Source organism: Tympanuchus pallidicinctus, unplaced genomic scaffold, assembly GCF_026119805.1.
Source record: "Tympanuchus pallidicinctus isolate F22 unplaced genomic scaffold, pur_lepc_1.0 scaffold16, whole genome shotgun sequence".
Taxonomy (NCBI): domain Eukaryota; kingdom Metazoa; phylum Chordata; class Aves; order Galliformes; family Phasianidae; genus Tympanuchus; species Tympanuchus pallidicinctus.
In genome coordinates, this window is record NW_026294679.1 from 15,951,797 (window position 1) to 15,977,674 (window position 25,878).

The 25,878-nt window shown below is 39.8% G+C and overlaps 1 protein-coding gene and 1 long non-coding RNA gene across 5 annotated transcripts in view; both read left to right on the forward strand.

The window, feature by feature from the left end:
• The window catches only part of PANK1 (pantothenate kinase 1), a 40,002-nt gene extending 18,981 nt beyond the window's left edge, over nt 1-21,021 (forward strand). For all 4 annotated transcript variants that reach the window (XM_052677364.1, XM_052677363.1, XM_052677361.1 and 1 more), the window contains 6 exons: nt 2,488-2,840; nt 12,093-12,346; nt 14,497-14,673; nt 15,068-15,191; nt 18,806-18,931; nt 19,587-21,021. In XM_052677364.1, coding sequence (XP_052533324.1) covers nt 2,505-2,840; nt 12,093-12,346; nt 14,497-14,673; nt 15,068-15,191; nt 18,806-18,931; nt 19,587-19,646 — 1,077 coding nt within the window. In that variant the 5' untranslated portion in view covers nt 2,488-2,504 and the 3' untranslated portion in view covers nt 19,647-21,021. The remainder of the gene's footprint in view (nt 1-2,487; nt 2,841-12,092; nt 12,347-14,496; nt 14,674-15,067; nt 15,192-18,805; nt 18,932-19,586) is intronic.
• A 1,496-nt stretch (nt 21,022-22,517) lies between these two features.
• On the forward strand, nt 22,518-25,163 carry LOC128077821 (uncharacterized). Its single transcript, XR_008205199.1, has 3 exons — nt 22,518-22,623; nt 23,074-23,126; nt 25,059-25,163. It is a non-coding gene; the product is annotated as an uncharacterized LOC128077821 (long non-coding RNA).
• Nucleotides 25,164-25,878: the final 715 nt, after the last annotated feature.

Below are 25,878 nucleotides of genomic sequence, written 5' to 3' on the forward strand. Positions count from 1 at the left end.
GTGAAGGATTCTAAGCTGTTACCCCATGTGACTGAAGTAACAGTTGTTGTCTGATCTTGTGCTCTTTGTTTACTTGTGCTGAAGAAAACTGCTGCTGTTTTAGGAGCGATGTCCTTTTTCTCTGCAGCTCACCATTTAGCTCACTTCAAAATGAAAGGACTTTAGATCCACAGAGAATAAACTGGAAAAAAAAGTCTTTGTATTTCCATTTCTTTTCTAGATGAGCATCATGTACCTGTGCCAAGAACTGTACTGGCTTGAAATAACTTGAGAGTAGTTGTGGTTTTTGTTTTTTTTTTAATGGTAGTTCTTACTTGTTAATGATTTAACTATGGCTTCTCAGGAAGCAAAGATGTAAATGTCTTAGCAGTCATTTATGGGTAACTCTAACTTGTAGTGCTCACGCCTTTGTTGCCGGATTTGTATTTGGTAAGAGCAAGGAATGCTTCTTCCCTCTCAAAGGTTAAATCTTAAATATGTGGACATAAATTCTGCTACAATCCATCTGCAGCTGTTGATGTAGATGGATTGTAGCAGAATTTATGTTCGCAAGGTAATATACTGGAATGTTGCTTCTAGTTAGCATTAGTTTAGGTCTGCATGGCATAATCCAGTCATGCTGCACTTGAACACTAAACTTTTTACTTGTATAGTTAAGATGCATACTATGTGGAAGAGACTTACTGTTCCAGTGTGACAAGTAATTAAAGTTCTCAGCAGCTTAAGCAAAGATTTGTGCAAATCTCTAATGGGATTGATGTCCTGAGCTCCACTGCATTATAATGCAGTACAGTGTGACTAGATTATTTTTACTTAAATATTTGTCTTATAATTCTAAAAGTGATTGAGTTACAGGTTACTGCATGGTGAAGTCTTTTGCATCATCAAAATGAAATCTGTTTTTAAAACACTTGTTTATGGTTCAGGGACCCCACGTACCAAACCTCAAGCTGGGCTTCTTATCAGTGTCTTCGCATCTTGCAGCTTGCTGGGAGTGGAAAATGAAATTAAACAGGCTTTACAATAGATAGCAGTTGGTGCTCTTAAGGATAGTGAACAGCAAGCAAGTGACTTCATGGGAGCTTCTTTCTGTATGTTCTCCCTGTACTGATGGAAAGCAGGGAGAAATTGATGATTCCATCATTTGGTATACAATAATGGAACAAAGCAGCTGTTTTAAGCATCTGGCACTGAAAGGTTTTTCACTTTTTTTTCCTTCTGTTTGTAATAACAATTGTGAAATTTAGAAACATAGAATATCCTGAGACGTATGAGCTGCTCAGCCAGCTAGCCAAGAATGAGACATTGGCTGAGCTCTTTGTGGTGGGAAATAAGACTTTAAGCTTCTTTCAGCCTGAAATTTAGTAACTTAATGCTGCTCTGTGATCACCTGAGAAAGAAGTGTGATCAGTATCTGATATGCTTGCTCAAATCCTTTCCCAAGTTGTTTATAGCTGGGTTCACCAGCAGAAAAAAAACAGTAATGCTTGTGGTGTCCATGGTTTGCAGTTCACTTCAGCACTAATTTGGGATGCCCTGCTTTGGAAGATTGCATTTCTATCATGTCAGCCTGCTTCTTGGTGCAAGCAGGGAGGTGCTTGCATGCCTGCTGTTCTTGAGTACTTGATTTAAATATGCCTAACTGCTGCTAGCTGTTTCTTTCTGCAGTACCTGTGCAAGATTCTCACTTCTTGTTGCTTAATGAAGTTTTAAATAGTAAGCCAGGTAACTTGTGTATTTATAAGCAGAGCAGGCAAACCAACCTGATTCAGGTTGTGGCACGTGCGTGCTGAGAAGCAAATAATGGCATTTCTTGTGTAACTGTCGGATAATCTAATGCACACACCAGCAGAGAAGATGACTGTCTCTGGATTTTAAACTTTGGTTTTAAACTTTCTGCCAGTGTGTGCAAGAGTTGTAACAGAGATACTAGTTCTGGTGGGTTGGAAAGACTCCCGCCAGAACAGGAGAGTTACAGAGTGCTGCTCTTCAGAGCACTGCAGTTGTGGGAATTCCGATCGGTATTCAGTGATTCTGTGGTATCAGAGGGGGAATTGTAGGCGTGAAGCAGTAGGAATGTGACTCAAGGAATGTTGCTCTCCTCTTTGTTTGTGTCCTTCCTAGTTTACTTTAAGAATTGGAGCTGAGAATCAGGCTGGATGAATACTGTGGATGTGCACTATCAAAAGGTGCTGACTGAAGTGTTTTCTTGGGAAAAGTATTTTGTATTGCTACAAACCTGCTTTCTCAGAGAAGGATTTTTTGGGACTGTCTTTATTCTTTTTGTTAACTGAGGCTTAATAGAGTCTTATCTTATGATGTAGTACATGTGAATTGGACACGTAAGTCACCACAGGCTTTCAGGTACAGATGCTGATACTGTAACTGTCACTGAATAGTCATTCAACAAATATTTTAAGTGCTGTGGCTAACCTGTGTATTTATGGTGGCTTTCTCTTTCTTCTTCCTCACACTCCCCATCCTTAGCGTTTCCATGGTTTGGAATGGATATTGGTGGAACGTTGGTTAAACTGGTCTACTTTGAACCTAAGGACATTACTGCAGAAGAGGAACAAGAGGAGGTGGAAAACCTGAAAAGCATTAGGAAATACCTGACCTCCAATACAGCCTATGGTAAAACTGGCATTCGTGATGTCCACCTAGAACTGAAAAATTTGACCATGTGTGGACGCAAAGGAAACCTGCACTTCATCCGCTTTCCCAGCTGTGCCATGCACAGGTTCATACAGATGGGTAGTGAAAAGAACTTCTCCAGTTTGCATACTACGCTCTGTGCCACAGGAGGAGGAGCTTACAAATTTGAGGAGGACTTTAGAACGGTAAGTGAACAGTTTGTGTGAGTTCAATGGGAAGCACCTGACTGCAAAGGAAAAAAAAAAAAATAAAACCAATCATGATTCTTTTTCTCAATTAAAACTTGCAGAGAAAACACATTTTACTCATCAGAATTCTTATGATTAACAGTATCAATGCATATTTGCTAATTGCTGGAATTGCTGAGAACATGGAGAAGGCAAGAGAGGATGTGGAGATTAATGTGTATCCTACCTGAATTATTACTGTGTTGTGTGTCTTGAGTAAACAGAAGAGTATTGCTGTGGTGATCAGATGCCTTGTAATCAACTGAGGGTGTATTACAATAGCTTTGAGACTTCATTGAGGAAGTTATGGGGGGGCAGTTGCCTATCATGCTAGTTATCCTGTGCCAGAGTGTTCTTGCAAAGATTAATGTGAGTTATTTACTTAGACAGTTCTGACACTTCTGTTGCTTGCTTCCAACCTGATGTTGATGGTGAGGGGTAGCTGCTGGGGGTGACAAGTTACAGCAGCTGTTTATCTGCAACTGCTTCTGTATAGACAGCTATCATGCCCATTTAACATCTGTTTTTGAATTACAGACTTTGACTTTGTGCTTACTTTTAATTCCAAGCATTCTGCAATACAAGCAGGTTTTTTCTTTAATACCCCACACCTATCAGTTGACTAAGAGCCTCCAATTCCTCAAGGGAAGAGAGTTCTACAGGAGATGAGCAAGAACTCCAACTCTGTTGTGCAGTGATTTTCAGTAAGTGATGTATTTGACATGAAAGAAGCCAGTTTGCTGTAGCTGTCTGCTGCTAGTACCAGGTTTTTTGTCCTTTAGGCTGGTTGCAGGTCATGTGTTAGGCTCTACTGATGATTGAGTTCTCAAAAGGGACAGGTTTTGTCTTTTTTGCATTGTGTAGGTAATGTCAGGCACCATAGGCTGAGGTGAATCTTAGCACTAGTTAGTGTGGCCTTAATTCCAGTTGCATATGCTCAGGGATGATTCAGATCACATTATCTAGTAACAATCAGAGGTTATTTTATGGCTTTCTGGAGAGGCTGGTTATTCCTTTTGAGTGCTAAGTATTACCAAATTTCTTTTTCGTGTCATGCAATGCAAGCTGGAGTAGCTTCCTTAATAAGAAATTGTGCGTACCTTGCTCCCTTAGCTGTGGAACTGAACTGGAAGTTACTTGGTTACTGTTGCAGCAAGACATCTCTCTGCATAGTTTTGACCTTATCTGCTGAAAATAGGCAATTTTCAGTGAGGCACCAGTCTCACCAAGTTCAGCTGGATGCAGTGCTGGAAGTTTTAGTTGAAGTTGTGGCTAGCTGTTGTACAAAAATGAGGTCTCATATCTGATTACTTATGGACATAAATCGTATGTTGTGTGCTACAGCGCTTATGTGCAGATAGTTTAAGGAAAAACACTATAATAAAGGCTGTCTGGAATATTTTACAGCATTGTGCAATTGGTGGAGTGCACTTACACCTGAGGTGAGTGTTTCGGACACCTTTTCTTGCAGTTACTCAGTCCACACTGTCTTTTAAAACAAACATTTCTTGACTCAAGCTGTGATATCCATGGAGTATTACAGAAGCAAAATACTGTCGACTACATGAGGGTTTGCTTGTTAAGTATCTCTGGAAGGGCGAAGTGGCCTGGGTACAAGCACTTAAATTGTCATGCCAGATCAGCTGCTGTTAAAATAGCTAGCCATCTCAGTGTGTTCTGAAGCTGTTGTCCAGTGTCAACTTCGTCAGTAGAAGTGCACTCAAAGTCTTAAAATGCTTAATCCAAATATTTGGTGACTTTAATGTACCTACAGAAGTAGAGGACAAGTGCCAAGCCTAATATCCTGCTGCTGCAGAACTCGATATTATATAGCACCTTATAGTGAGGAGGCTTTAAATCTTACTGTTTCTGTTAGAAGAATGTGGAAAAACTGAAGCATGGTTCTAGAAGTTAATTTCATGAAGAAATCTGGTGAAGTGCAAAGAAACTCATGAAAAGGCTGGAGAGATAATGTAGTTTTGTTCTAGTTCTCCTTTTCCCTATGCACGTGCTTTTAAGTTGTTTGTCTTTCATAGTATTTCTAAATGTTTGCAAGGCTTTTAGGATTGTGTAGATTTAGGATGGAAAAAATCCAAGTATTATAAAATAATGTACTCAAACCCAAAAGTTTGCTTCTAAAATTGCAGTTTCTCTTTCTCCTTAAAATAAACAAGCAAATACTTCCATACTTTTTTATTTTGGTGTCTTATTTTGGATCTCTGAGTAAGTTGAATAGCTTTTACTAGACACCTCTATTGCTTTTGTGTATTTAAAAAGTAAAAATTAAAATTTTGTTTTCCTGAAGACTGTGCATTTTGTCATAGGAAGGCAGCTAAACCTACAGAGCCAAGTAGGTTTGATCATCTGACTGACCTCCTTGTCTTGTGATGCATGCTGTTGGAAGAAACAGACCTGGAAAAGTCGTCAAAGACTGTGTGATGACTGCTAGCAATAATGATCAGTAGCCTTCAGATCACTTAATTCACTCCTAAGACCTGAATGCTTCCCTCAGAAGTAGGAAAAGTGAATGCATTCATTAAAGTAGACCAATGAAATAATTTTACCAGTAATGTGGTTATACTTTAATGCTCACTGAAGAGCACCAACAAGTAATTCACTGAAAAAACTGTTTCCAGCTTATTTTTTTCTTGTGTATATGTGAGGGGGTTCTTTGTTTCTTTTTTTCCTTCCCTTTGTAACTGGTCTTTATGGCTCAATGTCACGTTTGGATAACAGTACAGTTAAGCCGTAGATGAATGTCAGCTTATTCTGATCATTCTCCCTCCATTCTCACACAATTCTGTGTGATTCTGTGTGATTCTCCAACCGTTTATTGTCACTTCCCATCTTCTATATAAATCACAGAATCAATAGGGGTTGGAAAGGACCTCCAGAGATCATCTAATCCAACCCCCCTGCCAAAGCAGGTTCCCTACCCCAGGTCACACAAGTAGGTGTCCAGGCAGGTCTTGAGTATCTCCAGAGAAGGAGACTCCACGACCTCCCTGGGCAGCCTGTTCCAGTGCTCCGTCATCCTCACCATAAACAAGTTCTTGCGCATGTTTGTGCAGAACTTCCTGTGCTCCAATTTCTGGCCGTGTCCCCTTGTCCTGTCTCCACACACTCCTGAAAAGAGTCTGGCCTTGCCACTCTGCCCCCCACACCTTAGATATTTATGGACCTGGATCAGGTCCCCTTCCCCAGTCTTCTTTTCTCAAGGCTAAACAGACCCAGTTCACTTAGCCTTTCTTCATAGGGGAGAATAAATGTTTAAGCCATATTGCCTCTTTAGGTCTGGAAAGGACATGGACTTACTCCCCCATGTACCTGTAATATAAAGCTCTTATGCTCTTTGCATCTTCTGTGATAGCAGTCACGTTACTTTCACAGCCATTCACACTTCCACATGCCATTGTGAGAAATAAACTCTTAGGCCTTCACTTAGATTTGTAAAGGAAGTCAGATCAAGGATGGCTGGGGGATGAAGGAAGAAAAGACCCTTCAGATCTCTCTCTAAGCCTGCCCTGTTGCAAAATCCCTGTTGCCTGATAACTGGGGAGCCTGACTTGGCTCCACTGAAATTTTACTGCTGGCTTCAGTGGAAGCAGGACCTGAGCCAAAAGCCAGTCACTTAGTAAAGCAAGTTGGAAGGTGGAAGAGGAAGTCTGTTACCAGCGCAAATTTGGATTTTGAACTTCCTTATAATCTATAAGAAAAAAAACTTGTGAGAAAAAGAACTTTTTCCTTCCTTAGCATTTGTGACGTAAACAGTGTCTATGGATGATTCTTCACAAGGAGAGTAGTTTCTTCACAAGGAGAGTAGTTTCTTCACAAGGAGAGTAGTTAGGCCCTGGAACGGGCTGCCCAGGGAGGTTGTGGATGCCCCGTCCTTGGACGTGTTCAAGGCCAGGTTGGACGGGGTCCTGGGCAACCTGATCTGAATGTGTACGTTTGGTGGCCCTGCTAGGCAGAGGGGTTGGAACTACATGATCCTTGAGGTCCCTTCCAACCCGGGTGATTCTGTGATTCTGTGATTCTGTGATTAGTAGACTGTATTTCACAGGGTGGTTGAAGTTGATAGGACCTTAGGGCTCATCTGGTCCATGCCTTGCTCAGTGACACCCAGAGCACACAGTACACAGGACCATGTCCTGGTGGCTTTTGAAGATCTGTAAGGAGGGAGACTACTCAACGTCTGTAGGCAACCCGCACAGCACAGAAGAGTTTACTGATGTGCAGATGCAATCTCTTTTGCGTTAGTTTGTGCCCTTTGCCTCCTGTCCTGATGCCAGACACCACTGACAAGAGCCTCGCTCAGTCTTCTTTGCAACCTGCCCTCCAGTATTCATCTTTATTAGTAAACTCATTGCCCTGTTTTGTAGGATATGTGAGCTATGTAACTCTAGGTTGGCATAAGACTAGCAAGGATCATGCTGCATCTCACTTGTTTCAGGAGGTTGGAAACCTCTGCTGGGGGTTATAGGTGCTGGACTGTAGTGTGGAAACTGGGCTGGAGTTAAGAGTCTGGATCTAGAGAACAGGTGAAGTAGCCATGATACCTTCCATTACTGCCACTGCAGGAATCTAGGAAACTTCAAAGGGCAGTGGAGGAGTGGCAGTGCATCTTTTCTCTGTTGAAAGAGGGAATACATCTTTTCAGCCACCTGGACAAGGAGTCTGCTGTGGAGCATGTAAAGTAAAGCTGGTGCTTTACTGCCCAAAGCTGATATAGTGTCCTGCATTCTCTTCTGCCTCAGTGGATGTTATGGTGACCTTTTAGTTGCATTAGTCTTTGTCTTTCTTGATTCTGAGTGGATGTTTTCCAGCCTCGGGGTGTGGAACAAGCTGGGAGGAGTATTGCATCAGAGCTCAAAATGGAGCAGGTTTGGGAGCAGGGGTTTTGTTTGAGGTCAGAGCAATCAAAACATAAAGCAAAGTACATATTATAAAGTGGACGAGCGGTAATAGGAGGGAGATGAAAAGCAAAGATAGACTGAACTATTATATATAATAAAAAAAAAATGGGAGCAAAGCCTGGAACAAATATAAAAGCCAAGGTGATGCAGTGAGCAAGGGTGTTGTAACTGATAATTAAAACCTTGCAAGTTCTTGCAGTTCTAACAGTTTCTTTCAGAAGTATTTTCCTATTCCTCATTTGAACTCCTAGACCAGATGAACTCAAAACTGCACGTAATTTTTGAAATTCCAGAGCTTGGAATTTGAATTTTCAACGAGATGAAGCCTTTCACAAGCTGAGGGGATGTATGCATACTGATTATGCGTACTGATGTTGATTTATGAAGCTTTTCCAGTCTGCATGTAGGTCATGGCTGCCCTCAGCTCATCTGAAGATGAGCTGGGATGTTTGGTGTTCTCCTTGCCTGAGGTCGAAATATTTGCATGCTCATGAAAACAAACAAACATGACCCAAGTCTTCCCTCCTGTGATTCCACACTTGAAAGGAGCAGCAAGTTGACACTGGTGGCTTTTTTTTTGTCAGGAAGGCTTTGTCAGCTGTCCTGCTGTCATCACCACGATGTTGATCTTACTAGGTTTGAGTTGCAATCATACTGTCTGATATGTGAATACAGCTAAAGCTGGCTTGATTCTGAGCGTATTATAAAAAAGCCTTGAGCAGGCAGTGTTGTTTTCCAGTGCTCCTCAGATGTTTAAAACTAGAGGCAGGCTTTCATTTTCCTTAGGATTGGTCTGTGCATGGTAACAAGGAACCTTTTGCACATCCTTGAAATAAGCTGTTTTAGGAGTTTGTTGCTGAGGCTCAAACTGTCAGTTGGAAGCAATCACCACTCCCTTACTGTGTTTCATCCAGATCTTGAAATAGTTAAAGTCCTGAGTCTCCTGCTTTTGGAGGTCCTGAGGAATTCTTTGAGGTCCACTGTGTTCTGTTTCCTTCTTTCCCCCAGTATTTAAAAGCAGTCTGAAAGAGAAATTTCTATGGTCGAGCCATAAGGCAGAAAAATAGTTCAGTTATAAAATGTATATATGGTTTTCCTATGTTAATTTTTCCCTTCAGGACCCAGCATACTGCTCTGTTTTGCTGTTTTTCCTCTCACAGCACTTTGACATAAAACTCTTCTAGAGGAGATGCATGCTGAATACGATTGCAGGAGTGCTGAGCAGGTGAAGTAGAACAGTATGCTGTCTGCCTTCATACCAACGGATGTAAAGGCCTGGAAAATATCTACAAATACATTTTTGTAAGAAGTTGTAGGAAAAGTATCCAATGAAAATTGGCTTAATTAAAGAACTTCTATTTTTCTTCTGCATTTCTGCACATAAACTTCAGCTCCCTTCAGGGAGATGGTTCGTATAGCTGAAAGGTATGGATGAAGAGAGTGGAGTGAGGTCAGGTGATGTAGCAGGAAAAAAAAAAAACAAAAAACGTAAGTTTTTAGTTATGATGTTTACAGGCACATCTGTTTTGTGATGCAGTTGAGCTGCTTCGGTCATTGTGAGCAAAGAATGAATGGAGAAAAAGCAGTTTTATACACAGTGAAAGGGACTGGGAAGTGATTGTGGCCCTGGCTCCAGCAAGGCTCCTTGTATGAGGCTGGGTTACTGTGTTTCTTGCAACTGTGTCCTGATTGGTGCTGTGGGAGGAAAGAACTGGTGGTTTGTTGTTGTGCCCAGAGCCTCGGAGATGGGATGGGCGAAGAGCCTGTGGGTCTCTGAGGGCAGGCATATGTGTGGAATGCTGATGCCAGACTCCAGCCTTCCAGAAATGAGAAACAGATTGTTGTAACTGTGCAGGAAAGGTGGTTTGTTTTCTAGCAAATCATACATTAAAAAAAGCACCATATGGCTTTTCTCCTTAAAGTATATCAGCTATTATATGTAGCACAGAACCATGAAAACCAAAGTAAATTTTAATGTCTTTTGTATATGGAAGATTGGACCTAATAAAACTTATGCTTGAAAGGAACTTCTTGCTCTGTTGTGGGCAGAGCAGAGAGTTGGTAGAAACAAGCATTTTGTCTGTTTCTGCTCTGATGCCAGAAGTGTTTTTCTTTTAGGTTTGTATTGCTTGTTGGTATTGTGCAAGCACTCATGCTTCCGTAGTGGTGAAAGTGTAACACTTGTGGCTGTGGTTGTATGGCCCACAGGGCAGACAGAGCTTTAGGCAGAAAGGGCCATAAATCTGTTAATGACTCTTCGTGTTGTGGGCTTCTGTTTCACAGCATCTTTGTGTGTAATGCATCTCTGTTAGATCACGCTTTGTCATGCTGCATCTAGTTCATACATTTAATAGAGTAAATGAGGGAAGTGGGGCTTTTGAAGCACTTCAACCAGAGAACTACTGTAGCCGGTGTAGCTGTTGGGAGCAAGATTCTGTTTGCAACGCTTGTGGGTTTTAATAAAACAAATACAGCCTCTAACTAGTCATGACTTTATGGACTGTGTGTAACATTGTGGAAGAAGTGTGTGAATCATTTACTGTGTTAATCCCTTTTACCACAGGACTCTTAGTTGAAGGTTTTTCCTCTAATTGCAAGAATTAGCTGAAATCCAAGGTGTTTGCAAAAATAGTCCTAAGGTTTTTGTAATGTTCCTTTAATTTCCACCTCTCCATTTGTGCTTATTCCTTTTGTTTGCCTGGTGAATAGTTCAAGTCTTTTATACTGCACTTCTGCAATTGAAATTTGTGTAGCCTATGGTAACAAAGAAAACCACAGAGATATTTGAAATGTTGCAGAGGAAATGCTGATGCACAAGAAATGACCCCCATCTGTGTCTGTTGTCCTATGAATAACTGGATTTGCACTGAGGTCTTTTAATCTGCTTGGGGTTTTTTTGCTAGTTTTTGTCTTGTATTATTTCTCTTCTATGGTTTTGAGTACTGGCACACACAAAAGAAGGACAGACCTCAACAGTATAACAGCTTTCAGTCCAGACAAGTTAGAGCTGTTCATGAGTGAGAAAACTTGAGGGGAGAGATTTTAAATAGCTCAAAAGAATGTAACCTGTTGGCTGTGCCTGTTCCACAGAAATAACTTCTCTTTATAGTGACTTAATACAGCTTCCAGAATTAGAAATAGGAGGGAAGTAGCCTCATAAACCATTAGCTGTTTAAAAAAAAAAAAATGTAGTAATATGCAAATATTTGAGAAGCAGCTCCAAGCTGTACAGCTCCTTCTTGCTGCCAGTGCCCTGTTGCTTTTTCTGGTAGAAGTGGAGCAGATGAGATGCTTTGTGCAGATGTGAAGACACAGATGACCTCAGGATTTGGATGAGCAATTTTTCTATTCTGAACTCAGTGTCATCTAGAAAGGAAGCTTCCTACAGATTGTCACCATATCCTATTTCTAGAAATGAGTCTAATTTCTAATTCTGGTAAACAGAGTGCTGTGACTTGTAGGACTGTCCGCTGAAGCACAGTCCTGGGTGACCTGTGGGATCTGAAAGAATCTCTGTTTTAAGCCCTTAGAATTTTTTTCTGCCCTCTGATAGTGTTTAATTTCTATAAACATTATGTGGGGGGCATGTGCTTGAGGTTGTTTTTGTTTGCTTTTTAGATAGCATTCCCAACATTTGGTGGAAAACTGTATTTTTTCTTGAGGTGTTTTAAAATACTGATTGAAATTCAAAGAAACAGCTTTCATATCACTGGTGAAATGCTTTAAAATAACGTTTTGTGTGCATAATCCACTGCATACCTAATTCATATTATTATAAGAATGTGTACTTTGTAAAGCTTGAATTATCTTCTTGTCTAACTGCAATTTCCTGACCTCACTCGTTCTATCAAACACTGCATTAAATTGCTGGGAATATGTAGTTGGATGATGAGTTAAAGCACTTTGTGTCCTGAGGATTGCTTATTTGCCCACCAGTGTCAGATGCTATCCTGAAGTTTCAGAGGGCATCTCTCTTGGGATGGGGATAAAGGGAAAGACATTTACTACCACAGACAGCAAATGAGAGGGAGATATTTCCTGGACTGCTTGAGAAGCACGGAATATTTTGAAGGTAAAGGAACTGAAGGGCAGTGCTGCATCGCACGTTGTTTTGAGAGGAACCTGTCGTCAGGCCGATACCATTTCCTTTTGATTTCATGCTTAGCCCTTTGCACTGCTTAAATAGCGTGATGCTTTTTTATTAAAGTGATCAAAATGCTTCATCAGAGCTTTCTCTCCTTCTCAGTGTAGGATTATACTAAGAAATATTTATTAATTTCTTGTTCTGCTCCAGATTGCTGATCTGCAACTCCACAAACTGGATGAATTGGACTGTTTGATCCAGGGCCTGCTTTATGTTGATTCTGTTGGTTTCAATGGCCAACCAGAGTGCTATTATTTTGAAAATCCTACAGATCCTGAACAGTGCCAGAAGAAGCCTTACTGCCTTGATAATCCATATCCTATGCTGCTGGTTAACATGGGCTCAGGAGTCAGCATCCTAGCTGTGTATTCTAAGGACAATTACAAGAGAGTTACAGGATCCAGGTAAATATTTATTTGCTCAGTAAATTCAACAGATAGAAGCAGACAGTGGTTGTGTATGCAGCTCCAAATTGTGTTCATCTTCCCATGCCTTCTAAATCTCAGTAGTAATAAGACTGGAAATAGCTCAGGTTTTTGTCAGAACGGGGTTTGGGTCAGTGAAATATTTTATCCCCTCAGCTTCAGAGCTGCCTTAATCTCTTCTTGGTGTTCTTCTCTACTTCCTGTCTCTTGCTGTGAGTTACTGAAGTAGAGCTGTCTTGGTATATAAATGTTCTCCCTACGCTTTGATCCTCCATATTAGCCACAGCAGTAAAGTAAAAACATTTGGGCTGAGCAAAAACCTCTTGCTTAATAGTTAGAATGTGTATCCAGAGTACAGCAAAACTTTGTAGAATTGCCTCCTACCACTGGATTTTGGCAGAGGGATCTTAGTGGATCTTGCTTCCTTATTGATAGCAGTAGACTGTGGATGATGCTGGTAGGTTAACGAATGCCAGTGTATAAAGACTAGAATTTGATTATCTGTGTTCTTGAGCACTGGTGTGACTTCTGCTGGTGTCAGCTAGTGCTCTCTGGAATCATTTGTGAGATGCAGCTGAGTTGAAAGGGCCTCTGGCCTGTGTTCAGTAGAAGATTAAGATGTGGTCTCTCTGTTGAAGAGCTTGGGATACCTTCAATGGTGTAGGTGCAGAATTTTGCTCTTGAGGTCACAAAACAGCTTGAGACATGATTAAGTTGACTCACAGATGTGACCACAGTAAATGCTTAGATGTAGGAACCATTTTAGTCTGGGTGTGCATGTTTTCAACTAGTATTAAAAGCACACATGGATCCATGCACTTTTTTCCTCATTGGTATGCTTCATATTAGTAATATGAGGACTTTAAACAAAAAGTCCACTTCAAAAGCAACAACCAGAGGAGCTCTGGATTTGTTATAGCCCCTTCCAAAGCTGCTTTCTGTTCTTCAGGGCGTGGTATGTATTAATAAAGTTTTTCATATGTATATTCACTGCAAATGACTGTACATGTGACTTCTGTTGCATTATTTAAAATATCTTTAACATAAATGTAGACGTGAGCCATTTTCTGTATAATACAAAATAACACAAACTTAAGAGGCTTTGATTTTCTTGCATTTCTGGTTGTTTTTCAACCATGGCCCTTTCAGTATGAGTGGATGAGCTTCTAGTCCTTTCCATTATAAAAGGGAAAACATGAGTGCAGTGGGTTGCTGACTTGTTACAGATGGTGAAATCAATACTGTCTCATGGCTGATGTCAGCTTCCCACTGTTCAGATATTGAATGTATTAGAGCACTACTGGCTGTGTTCTGAAAGACCTTCCTAATGATCTAACAGCACTGACTGAACAGTGTTCCTGTCTAACCTTCTGTGATTTTTGTGAAGTGCAAATGTGTCTCACTGGTCCTCTTGTTTACACTGGCTCCAGTCAGCATGACTGTGATCTGTGCCAATAAGTAAACTTTATCAAAGGTTAAGAGTAAGCATGTATCTAGAGGTTAGTAAGTTGAAGTTCATGTCTGTAAAGACAGCAGAGTCCACAGTAGGATTTTAATGGTGAGTTAATAATCTGTTAGAACACTCCCTGCTCAAGTCTGTAAATATTGCACTTCATCCTGTGCAAGTTTTTCAAATGATATGATTCTCCTTATTCTAAGTTCTCTGGAAGCCAAGGCAGACGTTCTGGGCTGATGCTTTGCTTTGAACAGGATCCAACTAGACTGTTCCACTACCAGGGGGACAAGATCCATCTTAGCTACTTACTTCAGCAGAGATGCTTAGCTTTGTTTGCCATTTATTCTCTTATCTTGACTCAGGTGATCTGCTGGCTGCTAATTGTTATTCAAAGAAAACTTGCTAGAGTGCCACCAATAGCAGACAAATAACTGCAGAGTTGGATTGAGCCATATTGTCAACTAAGCATTTCTATTTAGATATTAGAAAGAGTGGTTCAGTTAGAACTATGAATGTCTGTCAAGCAGGAGCTCAGTAAAGGGTTCTTTCTTCATTTCTTCAAGAGCTGCAGTATTACCATTGGTAGCTGTGTAGAGCATTTTGAAAGCAAGAATCTGAAGAACTGTTGAAAGCTAGTTCAAGCTGCTGATCTGAAAGAAATGTGCTTTTCTAGCCTGGGAGGAGGAACATTCCTGGGCCTCTGCTGCTTGCTGACTGGCTGTGAGACGTTTGAAGAAGCACTAGAAATGGCTGCGAAAGGAGACAGCACCAATGTGGATAAACTGGTGAAGGATATTTACGGAGGAGATTATGAGCGGTTTGGCCTTCAAGGGTCTGCTGTAGCCTCAAGGTACACTTTAAATAAGCTGTTTTCAAGGAGTTTATAGGAAACTTACTGTGTATGTTGAACTGAGTGCATAGTCCCTGAACTATGCACTGTGTCCATGTGGAACTGTCACTCTGAATGTATCATGTAGTTTGTCCTTGGATCTCTCACCTACTTCTTACCCTTTTTTTTTTTTAAGCAGATACAAGCAGTACTCTGCAGTTTGTTTTCATTGAATTGCAGTTACTTAATGAAGAGGCATCTTGTTTCTTTCTATTTTCAGTATGATCACTTTTCAAGTTTCATTATGTCTAAGGATAACGGATATCAAAGCCAAGCGAAACATTAAATAATGTTTCTAAGGGCTTTTAGCACTCCTAAATGCCTCATGTTAAAAGGAATGATTTTTCTCCCACAGCTTTGGCCATATGATGAGTAAAGAAAAGAGAGAATCTATCAGTAAAGAGGACTTGGCCAGAGCTACTTTGGTTACTATCACCAACAACATTGGTTCTATTGCTCGCATGTGTGCACTGAATGAGGTAAGATGGTGTATTTACTATGAACTTAAGCTATTTAGCAACAATGGAGTAATGTTATCAGAATACAAAAATTCAAATTGCTTTATGGTAGGTATGTACCTTGGAAAATAGGTATATATTTAATGATCTCTCCTAGCTCTTTGAATTTGTCACGTATGCTTTGAGGCAAAACATAAGGTACTTTGATTTTCAGAAGTAGAGAAGAGGGCAGAACAGTTGGCTTTAAAGCTCTGCTTAATCTATTGGTACTTGGAGATGCCCAATTGTTCTCAAACTGTGATAAATATGCATGCCTTTGTAATCTAAATTAATGCTTTTATATCACCTCTAATAACAGACCTTGTTATACCATGACAGATTGTTTTACTTGGCTTGTTTCCATAGTGTGATGGATTAGAATTGTATTTTGTATTAAATTTTGTCGTAGTTATGGTATTTACTATATTGGATCGAAAGAAAATACAGTTTATTCTAACTTAAGACCCCTGTTAGTTGCTTGTTGCATTCTTTTCTTTAGACATGGTAACTAAGGATGGGCTGTTGAGTACATCTTTACAGCTTCTTATAAATATGTAGGAATTTCTTTTGATCTGTAAGTTCCATTCTTCATTATTATATGGTAACGGTTCTCTTTCTGTCTGATCTCCAGAAATTTGTCTGATTTTTTTTCACGCACTGCTGTTTTTAGCTCTGCAGTGTTCTCTATTAAAAAGAAAAAGTGCTTTTTTTATTTTTAAAAGAGGTAATCCAAAATCCCAAACAAATTCCCAGACCATCTGATAAGCCATCTGATTGCTTCATTGAGTGCTTTTTTCATTGTTGTTTTGAGAAATAGCAGGTAATTAATAATTTCTCACTTAATCACAGCCTCTCTTGAATGGTAGTGGCTGATCTAGAACTTGTCTGAGTACCAAAGTCTTTCTCCCGTCTCCATCTCATTCCATTTCCTTAATCTCAAATTTCATCTACCGTTTTTGATTCAAGCTGCTAAATCTCTTCAGCATTTCTGTACCATTGACTTCTTGGTTTGATTCTGATGATTAAATTCATATGCCGATAAATGTTTGTTGCTGATATCCTTTCTAGAGCCACTTATAAAATATTTTGAACAGGCAAACGTCTGTGTGTGCTCATATCAATTGTTACTGATGACCTTGCTTCACTGTGAAAAGTGGCTCCGTACGTTTTTGGCAGTTTTTCAGTCCTGATGATTCTCTTTCAAGTCTTCTCTTTGCTTTCAGCTTCTTTACAGTGTTGCCTTGTGGCATGGAGTTCAAGCAGCATTGTACAGGGCTATCAAAGCATGGAGAATTGCAGCAGGGAACCACATGCGATGCATTCAGAGAAGGAAATAGGCTACTAATGAAACTAATGCTTCTGTGTCATGATGAAAAAGTTGCTAACACTTATGTTTTGTGGACAGACATATAAAAACTAGATGTGATCCATAGCGTTTTATGGAGGAGAGTAAGTGATATATTAAGTATGCTTCACATCCTAGACAACATCAAAGTAAAATTTGCCTAACGTTTGACAAATAAATTTATTCTGTGACTTTAACAAAAGAAAACTTAATTCAATGGCTTTATATATCCTTTGAAAATACTTGAAATGTAGTATATTGTTGCAAGGCAGCTACTTTAGATAGCGTTACTTTTTCCTCAAAGAAAGCTATTGTTCTAACAAATACTCCAGACACCTAAATTGTTTTTGTGAGATACAGCTCTAACTTGCCAGAAGTCTGGTGAATGAAATAGCCAAGTGGGAGCTGTATGCTTAGAAAACAATTGAATTTGATATTATTTTGTGAAATGCTGTATGTATTAGATTAGGGTTTTGTTGAAGCTCACTTTGACAAAATCAATTTATGCCCTGAAGCATGGGTTTTCATAATTTTTTTTTCAGTGATTGCATCCTTAATGTTGTGTTGAAAATGACTTGCATGTGTGCAGGAAAAAATGAGGCTGGGGAATAAATAAAATATTCAGCCTGCAGAACTTCAAAGGAAAGTTTACTTGCACGAAGTTGGCAGGAGAGTAGAAAAATTCCATAGTCTGAAACTATTTGGCTGCACACCATTTGAAACAGTTTGTTCTAGGCACAACAGATAAACGTAAAGGAAACCAATCTTCTTGGTTTATGCTTCTCATACTAGCAGAGCATGTAGACATCTTTACAAGCCTTCTTGCAAAAATATGTGCAGGATGGATTTTCTTATTGCATCATTGATATAAATTCCAGTGTTCAATTAAATTGGCCAGTATGTAATATGTACTTTACTCAAAGGTATGCTATAGTTTTCTACTGCAAGGCTGTTGAATAGTAGAGCCAAAACCCCAGAATGGAAGAGTGCATATTTTTGCCAGGATGTTATATTTGGTTAGCGTAGGCAAGCATTTCATCACTAGCCTTTATGAGTTTAAGGCTTCTTTCTTTCAACTTCAGATACTTCAGCTGTGAACAATTTGAAAGTAAGATGGCAAGACTCTCTTAAGAGATAAAGTAGCTCATTTTTCTAAGTCCTAAAAAATGCTAAAGCTGTTTTCAATTCTAGCATATAGGAAATTCCTTGATTTCACGCAGTTAAAGATTGTTAATGTTGGAAAATAGAGCTGATAGGAAACTTGCATGTTAATACACGCTGCTATTCTAGTAGACAAATATGACTATTAAAGTTTTTAATAATTCTTTGTGTTGAGTTCTTCTTGCTTGAATTTCTAATAACAGTAGCTTACTGTGTATATTCATTAGAAAAAATTTTGATGAGAATGAAATTCAGACAAGTTCTAATCAATCTGGTGGTGTTGACTTGCAGGAAAATAGTTTCATGTGTATCCTTTCTTTCTATCTTTCTTGTCTGAGGATGCAGAGTATTTTTGGCCATTTTTAATAGCAGCCTTGTGAAGCTTGAGAATTTCCTAGTATGAGCAATGTAAATCCTTAGGAAAGCATACAGGTGCATGCTGATGAGACTGCAGGGTCTAAGTGGATGTATTACTATAACCCCGAGTTATGTAAATAAATGTGTAATCTTGTGTCTGATTTGAGAACTGTAATCACAATTGTGACTCCAAGTCATTGGAGATTAAATAAATGTTTGCATCTGGGTATCCCTGCTCTCCAGTAGTAGGCATTCAGGTGAAGGTGTTTGTGTAGTATGTTACTTGCTGGACACCACAGAACTGCACTTCGTAGCAAAATGATTGCTGCAGAGCAAAGTGTACAAAGTGCTAGGCTTTATAGAGTTGTATGAATATAGCCCTTGGTAATTCCTATCTTGGCAGGATTTTGCTGTTAGTCTTCACTAGAGGACTCTGGAGGATACGTTTCTAATGTTCCCTCGATACTCCTGTGGAAGCTTAGGTCATGGGCTTCTAAGCAAAAATTCCCCATCTGTTTTACCAGTCTCTCACTGTTTGGAATAAAACTTCTTTTCGTGCAACGTTAATGTGTAGTGGTCAATAACTAGAATTATTTTGAGACTTCTCTGTCTGGAGAACATACGTATCTCAAAATACCCATGTGACTTTATAGTAGAGGTAGAAGTATATGTTGAATGAGACAAATAGCGTAGCTGAATCTAATTTTTGCTGATCTGCTTTTCAATTTTACAGAACATCGACAAAGTGGTATTTGTTGGAAACTTTCTCAGAATTAATATGATTTCAATGAAGGTGCTAGCATATGCTATGGATTACTGGTCCAAGGGACAGCTGAAAGCTCTGTTTTTGGAACATGAGGTAAGGAAATATATGTTGAATTTCTGTTGGTAAGGAGAAGGTCTTATTGTTTTTGACTTTTTGAGGGAGTTGAAGGGGAGAATTTCCACGATGTTGCTTCAAAGTGCAAGCTGAGTTCTGCATAATTTCATTATGATTTCATTGGAAAATACCCCTCATTAACTTCCTGGGTTGACCACTAATCTTGTGGTATTTATGTTGCACTAAATGTTGCACATCTTAATCTGCTTCCTGGTCCTAGTACCAAATGTGCTCTTCTGTGGGCTGTTCCATATAAACCTCAACTAGAATGAATTTTGGCAGATGTTTTTAAGGGGATTTTCAGATGGCTGTGTTTATAAGGGAAACTACACTGCCTTCATACAGCATCTTTATAGTTTTTCTGTAGTTATATATTTATATATTTATATATTTATATTTATTTTTTAATGGTTTTAGAGAACTGTATAAGACTTTTCTTGATATAATGCTCTCTTGGACTTAAAGAAGATCACATTATGCTGTAGTTCAGATACTGAAAAGATTGGCACATCAAGGTTCAATCTTGCAAGAAAGGTCTTTTTAATTGCTTTACTAAGATGGGGGGCTTTACATGTTCATGCATATGTCTGATTTGGGAGTTTGATTAGTTTTGTTTTTCTGGTCTTATTTAAAGGGTTATTTTGGAGCTGTTGGGGCGCTTTTAGAATTGCTTAAAATGACAGATGATCAATGATGAAGATGTCTCAAGAGATATCTACTGCAGATGCTGCTGGATAAGAGTGAAAGCCACTACAAGGATGGAAATGAAGCCATTATGATAGTTCTAACTGCTGGATTTGTAAATAATTTAAAATCCTTTTAGCTGATCTTTAACTTCTGGGTTTTGAGCTTACACTTCGGAGTTCATACTGGGAATACTGAGATTTTTTTTTTTCTGTACACTGTATTTTTTAGGGGGAAAATGTGCAACGTTGCCAAACATACAGAGTTTATGGAATTATTTTAACTGTATACTGTTTAATGTAGGATCTGTGATACAAGGCATCTGCTTTTCTTCTGGGGTTTACTGATCATAGTGTGGTAATTTTAACTTCATTTAGTAATCACTCTAGGAGATTTTTTTCTTATTTTCATGACGTTTCATGATTTGTTCTTGGTTTCAAATGAAACTACGAAGCTGATGCATTTTTACTGTGAAAACTAGTTGTTGATTTGTTGCCTTTTCTCTTTAGATGAGTCGCTTTTATTTAACACCTTCCCCTCATCCTGTCAAAAAATAAAAATAAAAATACAGGCTTTCCTGTGACTTCGTGAGTTTCTTGGCAAGAATGCACGAGAACTTTAGGAGAGAGAGTGTGTGGTGAAAAGTTAATTCTTCAGTTGTCCTGATTTTCACAATCAGGAACAGGCTGCTAACTTGACACTAAAATGAAATCCCATTAATGTTGAAAGTGATTTGTCTGAAGAGCTCTGTAGTACAGTAGTTATTTATATGGTACGTACTTGGTGATAGGTGGGAAAGGGAGGAGATTACTTCAATTTATTTGAAGACTTTTCTGTAGTCTGTGATTTCTAAGTTGCTGGTGATCAAAACCAAGCGTTAACTGCATTATCCAAAGCCCAGTTTCTAAAGTTAGACAGATTATTGCTAATGCATTTTCTGTTTTTAAGCTAAGGCTTACTTTCCCTGCAGGACACCAAGGTTTAAGTGTTTGTTCCAGTATGTTATTTTCTACCTTGGTTTGGTTGGCAAATCTCCAGATATTTGTGTTGAGGTGAGATCCTTCTGAAATCTATGTGCTTAGCTGCATAGGGTGGACAAGCTTGCTTTTCCTGGGAACCTTGAAGGCTCACAAATCAGAGGCTGAAGAAGTCCACAAATTATTTTGTCTGGTAGAGCTGTATGTCATGTCACATAGCATAAAGGGCTCATCGGGAGGGTAGTGTAAAATTCAGACACGTGTATTATCCAGTATATTTTTGGAAGGCGGTTTATTCACTTTTTTAATAATCATTAATTTCCATATCTCACAGATGGTGAAATGAATTCATATTAACCTAATTGTTAACATGTCTGATGGAAATAAAGACCACCACTGTTTTGACGATTTTAATGTGTCTGTGGAATTCATTCCTTGGAATCAGTTACATGACATGCATAACTGCTTTGCGACGCATGACAAATTGTTTCCACGATAATTCTTTGGTGCTTCACTTTTTTTTTTTTTTTAATATTTAGTTACGTTTCTTTGCCTTTGAATCTTTTTTGCCTGAAAAAACCCTTTGTTTTGGGTTTTTTTTGTCATAGGTTGTAAATAACTACATCGGAATGTTAGCATGTTGCAGGTGATTTTTCATGTAATAATTAACATGAGATAGGTGGGAGTAGTTTTACTCCATGCCTTTCATTTTTCATGAACAAAATGAAACTTTTATTAAGCTGATTTACAAGTTTTACCAGTAACTTAAATTTTTTTTTTTTTTTTAAAGGAATATTCAGAGGAAATGTGTATACGGTGTTTAGGTGCAGGATCTTTGAAGTATGATCTTTATCATAGAATCTTCTGACATTGATTCAGGACAAGGTAATTCCAGACATCTAACATCCAAAGAACAAAGATGATGCAGGTCACGCTCCAGCTCTAAAAGAATAGTTTGTTTTGTCAAATTGACTGTTTCTTCGAATCGGCGTTTACAAAATGCATGAATACCTTTCTGGTTCAGTTTGATTTATATATAAAGGAATAAATGAACATGCATAATTTTTTGCAAATTATCTTTTCGTAGTCACTCTAAAGGGGGTGACTGCACTTCCTAGATGAAACAGTAGAGGGAAGCATAACATAGATAATAGAGATTTCCTTGGCTTTAAGGACGGTGCTCATGGCAGCTTCATGGTTATGGGGTGGGACTTCTTGTGTGTTGGGGTTTTTTTTCCTACTTTAAAAAAAAAGATTTGCTCTTTTTCTTCCTCTTCTTTTTTTTTAGAGGATATGATTTGGAAGTATCTGTCACTTAGACAACCCTGTATTCTTAGCATTTATAGTTCAGCAGTGAAAGAATGAAATGTTACTTAAGTAGTAGCACTTCTTTTAAGATGCGAATTTTCTGATCCAGAAAAAGAAACAACAACACTGGCACGTCATTCAGGCCAACACACACACAGACTATGCAGTAAGCACAAATTCAGGTTGTGTGGTTGCGTAAGAAAAGCATGCATTAGCTGTAGAATTCCAGGGACTGTCAGGTAAGTTAATCACAGCTGTTTTAAGAGAAGCATAAAATGAAGCAACTTCAAAATGCTGAATTGAGACTTAAAATGCATAATATGTCAGCTGTCATAGCAGATAGACTGGAAAAATGTACAGACAGTATAAATGGGTCTATTTGGTTGGTAAAAAGAATAGATATGATGATTAGGATGTTGGATTAAGATAAGTCACTAAGTAGGAGAAATTGGAAGAGCCTGGTTTAAGAAGAAAACTATGTTGTAGGTTAAATTTCAACTTTCCTAACGGAGAAGAGTTCTGCAATGCCTGCAAAGATATTTCTTTGTTGTCTTGAAATCTGAAGTCAGCATATTTTTCTTCCCCTGCAACACTCTCCTGTGAATCTGCCGTCCAGTAATTTGCTTGTTTATCTATTAAGCTTTGCCTTTCTTCATCCCTCCTGTTTGGAGCAAGAGAAGCTCCACTGCACCACCGCAGTAGGTCTGTATCAAGAACCTAGAAGTGCTCAGAGCTTTGAATCTTTGTTTTGAGAATGGTACGGGTAAAGAAGCAGATTCCCTGGGGAAGATCAGTGAGTTTGCAGGTTAAGTTTCTCCTACAAGGACAGGTTGAGAGAGCTGAGGCTGTCCAGCCTGTAGAAGAGAAGGCTCAGAGGGGACCTGGGAGCAGCCTTTTGAGTATCTAAAGGGGTCTGTAATAAGGAAGAGGATAAGTTCTTAGCACGGTCTGTTGTGATGGGACAAAGGAAAATGGTTTCAAACTAAAAAGGGGGGAGAAATAGATTAGACGTAAAGAAGTTACAATCAAGGTGATGAGGTACTGAAACAGGTTACCCAGAGATGCGGATGCCCCATCCCTGGAGACATCCAAGGTCAGGCTGGAAGAGACTCTGAGCAACATGATTGAACTGTCGGTGTCTGTTCATTGCAGGGGAGTTGGACTGGATGGCCTTTAAATGTTCCTTCCAACTCAAATGATTCCAGGTATGTATTTTAAATACTTGTCTTGGTACAAAATGAGATCTGTTAGAAGCTAGGTTAACGTGGCCTGGCTTGTTATTTCTGATACATGTCTAGATAATTGTTAAAGTAAGTTGGAGCAGAATGAGTGGGATTCCCTGCTTTTGCTTGTGATGGCATGTGCCATGTTCCATTGCTTTCAGACTCAAGCATTTGTTCTGTTGAAACACATGCAGCTCCTGTCATTCTTTCTCGAACACACAGAGACCAAGAATTTTAACAGTTCTGACAAATTCAAACTATGTCCCACAGGAGAAGACTTATATGTTTTTAAAGTGAATTTTTTTTGACTGAATTACTGTGTAATATTGTGTAAAAGTTGCAAATTCTGGCTGAGGAGTGGGAGGTGACTAAAACGCAGTACTTAATTGCACAGGTGTGGTAGAGAAGACAAGTATGGGACGCTTGGGAACAGCCCAAGGGCCTGACTTCCTGGGCAAGTGGTGTGCCTGTGGTGCATTCCAAGCTTAGCAAAGCTGTCCTGGTGTTTCAGGGGTAGCAGTGCTGATGTTCTTGTTAGACTGTCACAAGATGCTTTCAAGTGAGTTTTGGCAGGACACAACAGAAATTTAGGAGTGGGAGAGCCATATGGGGTTGAACTGGTGACAAAACAAACATTTGTGATTGTTTCCAGTCGAATGAGTTCTACTGGAATCTGTTTTCAAAGTACAAGGTGTCTTTGAATCTAGGGTAAAATGAAATATGGGCTGTGAAAAAGACCACAGTCTCTTGTGTCTCTCTGCCTGGGAGGTAGAGGACATGAATGTCCTGGGCAGTAAGTATTCAAACCTAAAAAATGAACCCAATTTCTGATTCTCTGGTGCTGACTGGAACTTGATCTTAGATTATCATTAATGTGCAGAGAGATGGAAAGACTGTGACCCTGAATACAGTAAATATTCTTCAAACTTCTGTGACTCTCCCTCCAAGAAGCCTCAATGAGAAGAAGCAAAATAAGAACTGAATCTCGTTGCCAAAGTTTGGATGCAGATGCACTCTCTCGAGAAAGCAATGGCCTGGTCTTGAACATTCATTGCTCGTGTCAGTACTCGAGTGATGCAGCACAAGGGTGTGCTGGCCTCCAAATGGATTTTGCATCAGATCCAGTGATGTTGCTGGCAGGATGGGGCTCTGCTGGCTGGAGCGATGGCTGTGCTGTGTGAGGGGTGGCAGTCCCCAGGTACTGAGCGGCCTGCAGTCAGCACCATGCTGGTGTTCCTGAACACTAAGAGGCAGCTATGGAGCACCATGTTCCAGAGATGGCTGAGGGCAAAGGATTGCCACTGCCAGAGGTGGCACTGTGTCACACTGAGAGCAGCAGTGTGCCTCCTCTGTCCTGAAGGAGTTCTGCTTACTTGACTGTGAGGGATCAGAGCTTCTTTCTATGTTGTAAGGATCTGTGTAAGGATGAGGAAGTCATCCAGAGCCAGCAGGACAGATGTGCTAGCATTGCTCTCTCCTGCAAGCTATTAAAACAGCCTTGCCAGTTGGGAGGTTGCAATCAAAGTATCTTTGTATAAATCCTACATTGTTACCGCCTGGCAGACATAATGAACTGAAAAGTTCATTTTTGAAGATAGCTACATGAATCACTAAATGCTGAATGAATTTAAAAGGAATATTCATTCCTTTTAAGTAGATTTGCTTTGTTTTGAGCAACCTCACCCCTGGTGTTATTTGAATAAATAAACAACTGCATGCTGTTCTCAGGATGCAGGCATGGAGCGCACTGTTAGCAGCTAGCGCCCTGCATGTTGCACTTGGCTACAGAATGCTGTGCAAAAAAAAAATTGCAGAGATATTTGCAAGATAAGCCAAAAACATTGTCCTAAATTCCGTGGGGTTTGTCCTCTCTAGGCTAAAGCCTAGGAATAAATTTTTTCTCTGTCTTCTTAGATCCTGGCAGCTTGAAGTCCCTGTGGCTGTGCAGCACAGTTTTGCCTCCTTGAAGAAGGAAGAGCAATGTGAGAGAACTGGAGCCGCCAACCCAGTGCCCTGCAGCTGCTCTTTCTCTTCACAGGTAGGACAGAAAACACCCAGGATCAGATCCTCTGGAGGAGAGGGATTTTTCTCCCTCTCCTCCTTTTCTGTCATCAGGCAAGAAACCACCGAAGCCCCATATGTTTTGAATTCCCTTATCTTTGCTGCAAGATGTGCAACGTCTGTGAAGCCCTACTGCAGGAGAAGCAGGTGCAAAAGCAGGTTTGTGCCCACAGCTCCTGGTCTTGAAGTGATGTCTTCCACCTCCTCCCGAGGGCCCGGCAGCCCTGCCGGAGCCCAGCCGTCTTGCCGCGTCTCCCACTAGGTGGCACCGCAGCCCGGCTCCCTTGCTACACACAGTGCGGCTCTGCCTTAAGTCTCTGTCCACGCATGCTCAAGTTAAAGAGAAAAAGCAAACAGAGGGGGAAAGAAGCCCAACAGCTCGCTTGCACACGCACGGAATAAAATAAATAGCTGAAGGTTGCGTGTTGCATAAGCAGCCTCGGAGCCCCCTGGTGCACCTCCAAGTCAAACAGCACTTTGGTGCTTGCAACTTTCTCTCTGGATAGGATGACAATGTTTTCCCACTTTGTTAGCTCTGCAAATGTTTGCTCTAGATATTATCAATGGGCATATTTTATTTAAAGGAGGATATTAACATTTAAAACAATAAACCTCTTCCCCAGGCTGTAAACAAACACAACAGTCTGGCAGTAAAACACAGGCGGAAATCAGG